Below are 13,035 nucleotides of genomic sequence, written 5' to 3' on the forward strand. Positions count from 1 at the left end.
AATAAACAAGCCATTCAAAGACAATTTGCGCATGGAAATTAATGACTACATTGAAAATAGAATGGAGAGAAATCAGCGTTGAAACTTTGTGAAACCTAAATTGCAAGAAGTTGTGACTTGGGTGAAGAATTCATAGGAGAAAATCACTGACAGTTGCATTGCAAATGCACTGCGAGCAGGCTACCTTGACAAGAAGTACTCATTTAAAGACAGTGCTATTGCTAAACATGAGAGATTTGGTCCACTGATTCTGAAAGAAATGGAGTTACAGGAAATTCAGGAATTGGATTGTTATGATGATGTTCCAGAAGATGATGACATGATTGTCATTGAATAAATGAGTAAATTCTTGATACTGTAGGATTCACAGTTTGTCTGGTTTGTGTTGACAACTACCGTACTACCATACCATATATAGGTAATAAATTTCCTTTATTTTCATTTAACAATAAATGTGTACCATATTCTTCTTCATGGAAAAATAAGACATCCCCTGAAAATAAGACCTAGCACATCTTTGGGAGCAAAAATTAATATAAGACACTGTCTTATATTCGGGAAAACAGGGTACCAATAATCAAGTCAAAGATTTGAAATACAAAGAAGTAAAAAACACCTAACTTTAAAAAAAAAAAAAAGAAGCAAAAAATATGAAGATAGTATAAGGAGTTTCTGGGACAACTTCAAGCGTACCAACATCCAAATAATGGGGATGCCAGAAGAGAGAGAGCAAGATACTGAAAACCTATTTGAAGAAATAATGACAGAAAACTTCCCCTACCTGGTGAAAGAAATAGACTTATAAGTCCAGGAAGCACACAGTACCCCAAACAAAAGGAATCCAAAGAGGACCACACATCATAATTAAAATGCCAAGGGCAAAAGACAAAGAGAGACTCTTAAAAGCAGCAAGAGAAAAACAGTTAAGTACAAGAAAGTACCCATACAACTGTCAGCTGATTTCTCAACAAACTATGCAGGCCAGAAGAGAGTGGCAAGAAATATACAAAGTGATGAATAGCAAGAACCTCCAACCAAGATTACTCTACCCAGCAAAGCTATAATTCATAATTGAAAGTCAGACAAAGAGCTTCACAGACAAGAAAAAGCTAAAGAAGTTCATCACCACCAAACCAGCATTATATGAAATCTGAAGGGTATTCTCTGAGAAAGAAGAAAAAGGTAAAGATGAAAAATTATGAACAACAAAGTGACAACAAATACACATCTATCAACAAGTGAACCTCAAAATCAAATGAATAAAAAACCTGATGAACAGAGGGAGCAGACTGACAATTCTTGGGGAGAAGGGAGTGTGGGAAGAGATTGGACAAAGCTTACACCTATGGACAAGGTCAGTGGGCAGGGGGGAGGGAGGAGAGAGAGGAGGCCTAGGGCAGGGTGGGAACCAGGTGGAGAAGAGCTATGGGGGCGTGGGGTGGGGGGAGAGGAGAGAATATCTGTAATAATCTGAATAAAGATTTTTTTTAATAAATAAATAAATAAATAAACTAAGATCCTAGTGATTTTGCTTACCAACTGACAACTTGAGCAATAAGAGATTAGGTGCTGGCTTCCTTCTATTCATGTGCTGAGACCTGTGTCGAGCAAGTTTTGCCTTACACATACTCTACACTCCTGACATGGGTGAATCTGAACATGGCATGGGGACACCTTACCTATAACTCTGCTGAGCCAGTCAGGAGAAATGTTGAGAAGAATCTTCTCCATCAGCTTTGATCCTACATGAACGCAGACCTTATATAGTCCATCAGCTATGGTCATTAAAGCTGGCCTACAAAAGAGGAAATAGCATATGACCTTCAAAAGATTTTCACATTTTAAAAAATGTATAAATGCAATATAATTTCAAAAAGCCCTGAGTTTTTATGTAGGGTTAATTTTAATTTCTAAAGCAACTCTAGGATGTTCTGAAACATCCTAGAAAGAAGAGAAGCATTTTTATTATTTTTATTTTTTTAATATAGTTTATTGATTTCAAAGAGGAAGAGAGAGGGAGAGAGACAAAACATCAATGATGAGAGAGAACCATTGATTTGATGCCTCCTACATTCCTTACACTAGGATTGAGCCTGCAACCAGAGCATGTGCCTGACCAGGAATCAAACCCTGACCTCCTGGTTGATGCTCAACCCCTGAGCTATGCAGGCCAGGCAAAAGAAGGGCTTTTAAAAAAGTTTCAAATAATCAATTTCATTTATTCCATATTCATTTTATAACTTCAGATTCTAATGTAAGAAAACAATTCTACATTGCTGTGTAAATTATTTTTTTAAAATAAAAATAAAGGTGCTGGGAAAACCAAGATGGCTGCATAGGTAAACGCCTAACTGCAGCCCCACACAACAATTTCAAAAAATACAACTAAAGCCAAAACTGGTTTGGCTCAGCGGTAGAGCGTAGGCCTGCGGACTGAAGGGTCCCAGGTTCGATTCTGGTCAAGGGCATGTACATTGGTTGCGGGCACATTCCGGGTAGGGGGTGTGCAAGAGGCAGCTGGTTGATATTTCTCTCTCATCGATGTTTCTAGCTCTCTATCTCTCTCCCTTCCTCTCTATAAGAAAATCAATAAAATATATATTTTTTAAAATACATCTAAAATATAAAGTGGACATTATACAGAACTACAGAAAAGTTGACTGACTGGAAATTCTACAACGAGAAGGAAAGAGAAAACCAGAAGGAAAACCAGAGGAGCTGTAAAAGCCTAAGGTACAGAGACACGGTGCACATGTGGGGAGAGGACGGAGCCGGAGAGGAGGGCGGCTGAGTGCCTGGATGTGTTCCCTAGCGGGAAGGAGACAAAATCTCCGGACTGTGCTGAGCCCCAGTTCCGACTGCACTGAACCCCAGTTCTGGGCGAGAGCCTGGGGAACCAGGCTCATACAGAGGGATTCTAGGTTGTAAGGCGGAAACTCAGGGGAGCGGCGAAAGGCAGAGCCCCGGAGTCACGCACATTGCGCTCAGAGGACTGACTGTTGACTGTGCCACTGGATTGCCCCAGAGGGAAGGAGACAAAAGCTCCGGACTGTGCTGAGCCCCAGTTCCGATTGTACTGAACCCCAGTTCTAAACCAGACCCTAGGGACCCAAGCTCATACAGAGGGAATCTGGGCTGTAAGGTGGAAACTAAGGAGAGCAGCAAAAGGCAGAGCCCTGGAGTTGCACACATTGCACTCAGAGGACTAACTGTTGACTGTGCCACTGGATTGCCCTAGCAGGAAGGAGACAAAAGCTCCAGACCGCACTGAACCCCATTTCCAACTGCACTGAACCCCAATTCCGGGTTCATTGGGGGAAAGACTAGACTGTCCAGTAGTGGGCGAAATGCAAGGCCTACAAAAGGTGATGCTTGCAGCAAGTACCAAAGGACACTGAGGAACACTGAGACTCAGGAACCTCATAGAGCGGGGCTGACAGGGGGCCAAGGCTGTAGGCTCCACCCTGAAACTCCACCTCATTCAAGCTGAGCACAGAGGCTTTTGAATAAGGCTATCTTCCGGCATAGACACAACTGATCCTCACAGCCAATTGGCCTGGAGGTCAGTTCCTCCCAGTGATACCAACAGTTAAGACTTAACTACAAAAGGCTGTATACACAGTCCACAAAGGGGTGCACCAAGAGTGTCCACCTCAGATAACTGGGAGGCTGACCCACTGAACCATATAGGACACCTCAACACACAAAGCCACCCTACCAACTCAGGGAAGCAGCGAAAATGCCGAGACAAGAAAACAGATCACAAACAAAAGAAATGAAGGACAAAAAGTGACTGGATATAGAGTTCAAAACCACGCTTATAAGGTTTTTCAAGAATTTCTTAGAAAAGGCAGATAAAATAAACGAGACCTATGAGGATATGAAAAGGGATCAACTAGAAATAAAGAAAACATTGTCTGAATTAAAAAGATTAGCCAAAACCGGTTTGGCTCAGTGGATAGAGCAGCGGCCTGCAGACTGAAAGGTCCCGGGTTCGATTCCGGTCAAGGGCATGTACCTTGGTTGCAGGCACATCCCCAGTAAAAATATTGGATTTTTTTTCCTATCAGAAACAAAGTCTTTGGCATGTAACTAAATAGGAAAGTAGATAAATAATTTTCAGTACATGATGCAATGACATACTACATGGCAATAAAAAAAATGAGGAAGCCCTGGTCAGTTTTCTCTGTGGTTAGAGCATTGGCCCACTGGCCAAAGGGTCGGGTTCTATTCCCCATTCAAGGGTACATACCTCGATTGCAGGTTCCCTAGACCCAGAAAAAGCAATGGAAAAATACCCTTGGGCCCTGGCCAGTTTGGCTCACAGGATAAAGCGTTGGCCCATTGACTGAAGATTACTGGGTTCGATTCCAGTCAAGGGTACATACCTCAGTTGCAGGCTCTATCCTGGGACCCAGTCAGGGTTTGTGCAGGAGGCACCAAGAGATGTGTCTCTCTCACATCAATGTTTATCTCCCCCCCACCCCTCCAACTTCCACTTTCTTGAAAAATCAATAGAAAAATAACCTCCAGTGAGGATTACAAAAAGAAAAGGAAGAAAAAAAGAGCCAAAACCGGTTTGGCTCAGTGGATAGAGCGTCGCCCTGTGGACTGAAAGGTTCCAGGTTCGATTCTGATCAAGGGTATGTACCTTGTTTGTGGGCACATCCCCAGGAAGGGGTGTGCAGGAGGCAGCTGATCAAAGTTTCTCTCTCATTGATGTTTCTAACTCTCTATCCCTCTCCCTTCCCCTCTGTAAAAAACCAATAAGATATATTTTAAAATAAATAAATAAATAAAAAATAAATAAAAATATCCTCAGGTAAGGATTAAAAAACACACAAAAAGAATGAGGAAGATTTATAAGCGCTATCAGAGAAGACAAGCCATGATATACTTACTCTAAGAAACAAATAACATGAACAATATGAATCATATACTCTATGTACTTTTAAAGAAAGGGATATTCATACATAGTGCTGGAAAGGATGTGGAGAAACTATAACCTTCATACATAACTGGTGAAAATGTAAAATTGTGCAGTAACTTTGAAAAATAGTTTGGCAGTTCCTCAAAAGGTTAAACAAAGAGTTACCATATAATCCCACAATTCTATTCCTGAGTATATCCTAAAGAAATGAAAACATATATCCACACAATAATTTGTACATGAATGTCCATACAAGTGTTATTTATAACAGACAAAAAGTGGGAATGATCCAAAAGCTGATTTGTGTGGAAGGGGAATGAGAAGCAACTACTAATAGGCATGGGGCTTTGAGGGAGGGGGAATGAAAAGGGTCTAAAATAGACACTGCTATTTTGTAAAGGCATGTAACTTATAAGGCAAAAATAAAAAGATTTTGCAAGAATTGACTTTTATTATTTGAAAAACAATGTGTTTTTCATTGAGTTGGTTAGTCATTTTACCATAGAACATTTGGGATCCATATTTTCTAATATGAAGTTGTGAAAACTGAAGTCCAGAAGATTAAACGCCTTACTAGATCCCACAACTCAAAGGTTAGATCATATAATACCTTTACATTTTGATAATTCGTTAAGGTGGGTGACTGAGCTTCTACACAGAGATCTTGGTTAAAAGTGTAAACCAAGTAAGAAATTGGAATAGTTTCTTCAAGACAATAAAATTTCCCAATTACCGCTTTTAGAAATCCTGTTATGATTACTGGGCAATATTTGCTTTCAAAAATAGCTATTTATCACTTGGGAAATTTTGTACTCTTGTATTAGCTCTAATTAGTTCTCATTAGAAAGTAAGAGTTGATATATGTAATTTATTGCTCATTTCCAAGCCTATAAAAATAAATGTCTTGCCGAAACTGGTTTGACTCAGTGGATAGAGGATCGGCCTGTGGATTGAAGGGTCCAAGGTTTGATTCCGGTCAAGGGCATGTACCTTGGTTGCGGGCACATCCCCAGTGGGGGGTGTGCAAGAGGCAGCTGATCGATGACTCTCTTTCATCGATGTTTCTAACTATCTCTCTACCTTCCTCTCTGTAAAAAATCAATAAAATATATATTTTTTAAATAAATAAGTAAATAAATAAATAAATGTCTTCCATCTGATTGGCTTAGTTGCCTTACCTGTAGTATATTTTCTTTGTAGTACATGGCAAACAGCTAAAACACTGTTTGTAGATCTTGTTCTCATCTGTTTCTAGTTCCAGTCCACACTTTGCACAGCCAGTATACGTGATGTTGGGAAGGGAAGAGAAAATGCTCTTCAGAGAACTGTGAGCATTTATAACTATTTTTTGGGCTGTTGCAGCGTGAAACACTAGCTCTAAAATCTGGGCTTTGACTAGAATCACTCCTACAAAAACAAAAACAAAAACAAAGTGATAAATTATAGGACAAAATTATCATTTACAAACATTTACAATTATGTCTTTGATTTACTTGTAAGTTACACCCAAGATCTGGTTCTTGGTCTTCTATTTTTCACTCTTTTCCTAGATAATCTGACTCACTTATGGCTTCATTATTTTTTATATATATATTTTATTGATTTTCTTACAGAGAGGAAAGGAGAGAGATAGAGAGCTAGAAATGTCGATGAGAGAGAAACATCGACCAGCTGCCTCTTGCACACCCAATACCGGGGATGTGCCCACAGCCAACGTACATGCCCCTGGCTGGAATTGAACCCGGGACCTTTCAGTTTGCAGACCGAAGCTCTACCACTGAGCCAAACCAGTTTCGGCGGCTTCATTATTTTTTTTTTAATTTATCTTTATTGCTGAAATTATTACAGAAGTGTCCTTCCCACCCACATGAAGCCCCTTACCCCCACTCCTGCTCCCTCCCCAGGACTTCACCGCACTATCATCTATGTCCATTTATGTATATAAGTTCTTTGGTTAATCTCTTCCCTCCCACCCCCTTTCTCTGAGAATTCTCTACCTGTTGCATGCCTCCATGTCTCTGGCTCTATTTTATTCATCAGTTTGTTTTGTTACTTAGATTCCAGATATGTGAGATCATGTGATATTTGTCTTTCTCTGACTGGTTTATTTTACTTAGCACAATACTCTCCAGATGCCTCCAGGCTACCTCAAAGGGTAAGAGACCCTTCCTTTTTACAGATGCATAGTGTAAATGTACAACAGCTTTTTTTTTATCCACTCATCTGCTGATGGGCACCTGGGCTGTTTACACATCTTAGCTATTGTAAATTGTGCTGCTAAGGAAATAGGGGCGCATACATTCTTTCTGAACAATGTTTCAGGCTTCTTAGGATTTATTCTTAGAAGTGGTATTGCTGAGTCAAATGGGAATTTTTTTTTTTTCAGTAAAATAGAAGGAATTCTTAACATTTGCAACAACATGGATGTTACTGGAGAGCATTATGCTAAATGAAATAAGCCAGTCAGAGAAAGATAAATATCACATGATCTCACTCATTTATGTAATATAATGAACAACATAAACTGATGAACAAAAACAGATCCAGAGACAGAAAAGCATCGATCAAATAGTAAACCTCAGAGGGAAGGTAGGGGATGGTGGGGATCAGGGGGAGAGATCAACCAAAGGACTTGTGTGCATGCATATAAGCCTAACCAATGGACACAGACAACAGGGGGGTGGGGACATGAGTGGGGGGGTTAGGGGTAATGAGGAGATAAGGACACATGTAATACCTTAATCAATAAATAAATTTTTAAAAAATAAATAAAATTTTAAAGAAGGGAGTTCTATTCTTAATTTTTGAGAAAACTCCATACTGTTTTTCATAGTGGCTGCACCAGTCTACATTCCCACCAGCAGTGTAGTAGGGTTGTTTTCTCCACATTCTCGCCAGCACTTGTCATTTGTTGATTTATTATTTATTTGGCAGATGTCATTTTAATTTGTATGTCTCTGATGATTAGTGATTTTTGAGCATTTTTTCATATGTCTCTTGGCCATTTGTATATCCTCTTTGGGGAAGTTTCTATTTAGGATGTCTGCATATTTTTTAATTGGATTGTTTCTCTTCCTTTTATTGGATTATATGAGTACTTTATATATTTTGGAAATTAACCCCTTAATCAGAAGTATCATTGGAAAATATGTTCTCCTATACAATGGGTTCCCTTTCATTTTGATGCCGCTTTCTTTTCTTTTTATTTTATGTCGTCCCACTTGTTTATTTTTTTCCTTTGTTGCACTAGGCCTTGTATCAGTGAAAATTCTGCTATGTGAAATGTCTGAGATTTTGCTGCCTACAGTTTCTTCTAGGATTTTTATAGTTTCACAACTTACATTTAAGTTTTTAAAAATTAACTTATACAAAGCTTTTTGTAAAGTCAGCAGGAGGTCCGGAAAAACCATATTTGGGAGACAAAGAACTGGAAGCATATAAATAGAGAAAGCTTTCTTCGTGTTTTTGGTTCAGAATTTGACAGAGATAATCTGCTCTGAACCCACGCGCAATAAGACTCTTAATTAGTTGGCTCATTAAGGTGTCTCATATCTAACTCGCTGATTTATGATACAACACTAGCAATCCATAAGATGGTATATTCCACTTATATCTTCTTCTAGCTCTTTTTTAAACATTCTATAGTTTTCCAAGTACAAATCTTTTACCTCCTTGGTTAGGTTTATTCCTAAGTATCTTAATTTTGTTGTTGTTGTTGTTGCAATGGTAAATGGGACTGTTTGTTTAGTTTTTCTTTTTGAGAGTTCATTATTGGTATATAAAAATGCCAACAATTTCTGAGTGTTTATTTTGTATCCAGCTACATTGCCAAATTCATTTATTAAATCTAGTAGTTTTTTTGTTGGAGTCTTTAGGGTTTTCTATGTAGAATATCATGTCATCTGCAAATAATGACAGTTTTACAACCTCCTTTCCAGTTTGGATGCCTGATTTTTTTTTTTTTTCTTTTTGTCTGATCACTGTGGCTAAGACTTCTAGTACTATGTTGAATAAGAGTGGTGAAAGTGGACAATCTTGTCTTGTTCCTGTATGGGTTTAGTATTGACCCTAGAATGTAAGGGGTGCTCTGCCTGCAACTTAGAGTGAATGTTTATTTGGCTAATTTGGCTGAAGAGATGGATGTTTTCTTTCTCCTTGACTTCTGGAATCATGCAAAATAAGTTTAATCTCTCTTAGAAGAAATCCCTTCAAACTAGCTACCATACCTTCTCTCCCTGCCCTCTGTCTTTTTAATTAATCATCCTCAAAAGACAAATAAGAGGTAGCCGAAACCGGTTTGGCTCAGTGGATAGAGCGTCGGCCTGTGGACTGAAAGGTCCCAGGTTCGATTCCTGTCAAGGGCATGTACCTTGATTGCGGGCACATCCCCAATTGGGGATGTGCAGGAGGCAGCTGATCGATGGTTCTAATTCTCTATCCCTTTCTCTTCCTCTCTGTAAAAAAATCAATAAAATATATATATTTTTTTTAAAAAGACAAATAAGAGGTAAATTATTCTTCTATTCTATATTTTATCCAAAAACAAGACATCGTTAGCTTATCCTCTTTTTCTTTTTCGATTTCCTGCCCATCATCACCCACACTCTGGGAGTTGGTTATTTATCCACATGAGCACTGACTGTCCTCATTTCTAACTGTGTGACTCACCAGGAACCTCAAGCATGTTCGTTCACTACTCACTAGCTCATGCATTCACCTGTTAAAAAACAAAAACAAAAACAAAAAACAAAAAAAAAAACAACAAAAAGAAGCCCGAGTATCTATTATCTTCCAGACATTCTTTTATCTCATTTATCTTTGCCTTATTATATACTAGTGAGGTCTATGAGTTTATATGAGCATTCTTCTCCCTTCCTCTCCATATTCTATTTAAATTCTTTTTAAAGCATTTATTCTTCATCCTTTTATCAGGTAGTACATGCTATGAACTCATCATTCTACTATTCTATTCCCTTTTCTGGTTAAGTCTTAAAAAAGGAAAGTTTTTATTTAAAAAAGTTTTCTTGATTAAAAAATGGTTTTTAAAAGAATTTTTTCTTCATATCTTTAAAGCAGTGGCTCTCAACCTTTCTAATGCCGCGACCCTTTAACACAGTTCCTCATGTTGTGGTTACCCCCAACCATAAAATTATTTTCGTTGCTACTTCATAACTGTAATTTTAGTTGTAGTTTTGAAGTGGTAATTTTGCTACTGTTATGAATTGTAATGTAAATATCTGTGTTTTCTGATGGTCTTAGGCGACCCTGCTAGAGATCTGTGGATCATTATTAGTGTATGAAAATGTCATCAATTTCTAGGTGTTGATATTGTATTCTGCTACATTGCTGAATTCATTTAAGTATAGTAGTTTCCTAGTGGAGTCTTTCTATTTTAAATTTTAATTATATGTACAATATCATGTCATCTGTGAATAATGACAGTTTTACTTTCTCCTTTACAATTTTGATGCCTTTTATTTCTTCTTCTGATTACTGTAGCTAGGACTTCCAGTACTATGTTGAATGAGAGTGGTAAAAGTGGACATTCTTGCCAAGACCGGTTTGGCTCAGTGGATAGAGCGTTGGTCCGCAGACTGAAAAGTCCCGGGTTCGATTCTGGTCAAGGACATGTACCTTGGTTGCGGGCACATCCCTGGTGGGGGGTGTGCAGGAGGCAGCTGGTCGATGATTCTTCCTCATCAATGTTTCTAGCTCTCTATCTCTCTCCCTTCCTCTCTGTAAAAAATCAATAAAAATTTAAAAAGTGGACATTCTTGTCTTGCTCCTATTCTTAAGGGAAATGGTTTTAGTTTTTGTCCATTGAATATTATGTTGGCTCTAGGTTTGTCATAAATGGCCTCTATTATGTTGCAGTATGATCCCTTTTTTCCTATTTTATTGATATTTTTATCAAAAAAGGGTCCTGGATTTTGTCAAATGCTTTTTCTGCATCTATTAATATGATCATGTGATTTTCATCTTTCAATTTGTTATATAATGTTTCACATTTATTGATTTATAGGTATTGTACCAGCCTTGTATCCCTGGAATAAATCCCACTTGGTTATGGTGTATGAGCTTTTTAATACATTGCTACATATGATTTGCTAATATTTTGTTAAGGATATTATCATCTGTGTTCATTAGGGTTATTGGCCTGTAGTTTTCTTTCTTAGTGGCGTATTTTTTTCTAAAACTTTGTTATCTGAGAAACCAAGATGGCAACATAGGTAAACATCTGAACTTGCTGCCTTGCACAACCACTTCAAAACTACAACTAAAAGACAAAACGGACATCATCCAGAACCACAGGAAGGCTGGCTGAGTGGAAATTCTACAACTAGAAGAAAACAGAAAAGCACACTGAGACTCAGAGGAGGTGCGGAAGTAAAGTGCAGAGGTACAGAGGCACACGTGAGGAAAGGGCTGGCAACTGGGGATGCGGCTGTCTTTTTCATTCAGGAGGGAGACGCAAGCTCCTGACTGCTCTGAACTCCAGTTCCGGGTGGGACTCTGGGAACCCAGACTCATACAGGGAGAAACTGGACTATCAGTTATCAGGCCGGAACACGAGGGCAGCCTTCTCTCAGAGGGACACTGAGACCCAGGGGGCCTATTAAGGCAGGGCTGAAGGTCAGCCATTTCCGTTTGCTCCGCCCCACCCAATTTACAACCCCACCCCAGCTGTGCCCAGAGGTTTTTGCATATGAATGGCCTGGCCCTTTGCAATCTGAAATTACCTAACAAACTGCAGCTGGGTCAGAGAGCCCCAGAACTTCCAAAAGAAGACCCAATGCTCCATAGTAGCTTGCATTGATCCACAGCTGGGCCTCATCTGGGCACCTCCAAACCCCAAAGAAAAGGATTCTGCAGATCTCTCCATAGCTCCTGCTGGGTGGCCTCAGGAAGAGGCTAAATTTGCACCTCCTTGGAGATCCCAGAGCCAGTGCACCCAGTGGTCAGAGTAGGACCATTCAGATTACAAATCCTCAGATACATAAGGGACACACTCAGGGGACATACTCAGTAAGCACCAAGGCCCCACTGAAGCAAGTCTTGCCCCATAAGGGTGTCTCCAGCACAGAAGTTCTCCCATCGTAGACACAGCTGATTCTCACAGCCAATCGGACTGGAGGTCAATTCCTCCCAGTGAAACCAACAACAATCAAGGCTTAACTACAAAAAGACTGTGCACACAGCCCACAAAGGGGTGCACAGGAGAGTCTACCTCAGGTAACTGGGGAGGCTGAGCCACTGAGCCCTTTAGGACACCTAGCACACAAAGCAACTCTATCAACACAGGGAAGCAACCAAAATGTGGAGACAAAGAAACAGGTCACAACTGAAAGAAATGGAGGAAAGCAAATTACTGTTTAAAACCAAGGTTATGAGGTTTTTCAAGGATCTTCTAGAAAAGACTAATAAATTCAGTGAGACCCTCAAGGATATGAAAAAGGACCAAGGCCATTCATATACAAAAGCCTCTGTGCTCAGCTTGGGTGGGGCAGAGTCTCAGGGCAGAGCAAACAGCAATGGCTTCCCATCAGCCCTGTCCAAAGAGGCCCCAGGTCTCAGTGTCTCTCAGTAATCACTATAAGCCCTCTGAGAGAAAGCCGCCCTTGAGTTTCGCCTGCTGCCAGACAGTCCAGTGTGTCCCCATATGTGTCTGGATCTGTAGAGTCTTGCCTGGAACTAGAGTTCAGAGCAGTTGGGAGCTTGTGTCTCCCTCCTGCTTGGAAAAGGCAGCCGCATACTCAGTTTCCAGCCCTTTCCATACACGCACCTCCGTACCTCTGCACTTCTGCGGCTCCTCTGAGTCTCCGTGTGCTTTTCTCTTTCCTTCTAGTTGTAGAATTTCCACTCAGCCAGCCTTCCTGTGGTTCTGGATGATGTCCATTTTGTCTTTTAGTTGTAGTTTTAAAATTGTTGTGCGAGGCAGCAGTTCAGGTGTTTACCTCTGCCACCATCTTGGTTTCTGATAACATCCTTTCTTAACATCATGTTCTGTAAAATAATTTTTGTCCGTTAAATGATAACTATAATGTCTGCACAATCATTATTTTACAGGCCCTTAGAATGGTTCACTGACTATGAAAAACACCTTT

At 39.7% G+C, this 13,035-nt stretch overlaps 1 protein-coding gene across 5 annotated transcripts in view; it reads right to left on the bottom strand.

Annotated features, from left to right (window-relative positions):
* Nucleotides 1–13,035, bottom strand: part of SHLD2 (shieldin complex subunit 2) — a 130,579-nt gene that overhangs the window by 12,648 nt on the left and 104,896 nt on the right. For all 5 annotated transcript variants that reach the window (XM_045570695.1, XM_036461223.2, XM_045570694.1 and 2 more), the window contains 2 exons: nucleotides 6,109–6,337; nucleotides 1,680–1,795 (listed from right to left, as the gene is read on the bottom strand). In XM_045570695.1, coding sequence (XP_045426651.1) covers nucleotides 1,680–1,795; nucleotides 6,109–6,337 — 345 coding nt within the window. The remainder of the gene's footprint in view (nucleotides 1–1,679; nucleotides 1,796–6,108; nucleotides 6,338–13,035) is intronic.

Source organism: Pipistrellus kuhlii, unplaced genomic scaffold (genome assembly GCF_014108245.1).
Source record: "Pipistrellus kuhlii isolate mPipKuh1 unplaced genomic scaffold, mPipKuh1.p scaffold_m20_p_35, whole genome shotgun sequence".
Classification (NCBI taxonomy): Eukaryota; Metazoa; Chordata; class Mammalia; order Chiroptera; family Vespertilionidae; genus Pipistrellus; species Pipistrellus kuhlii.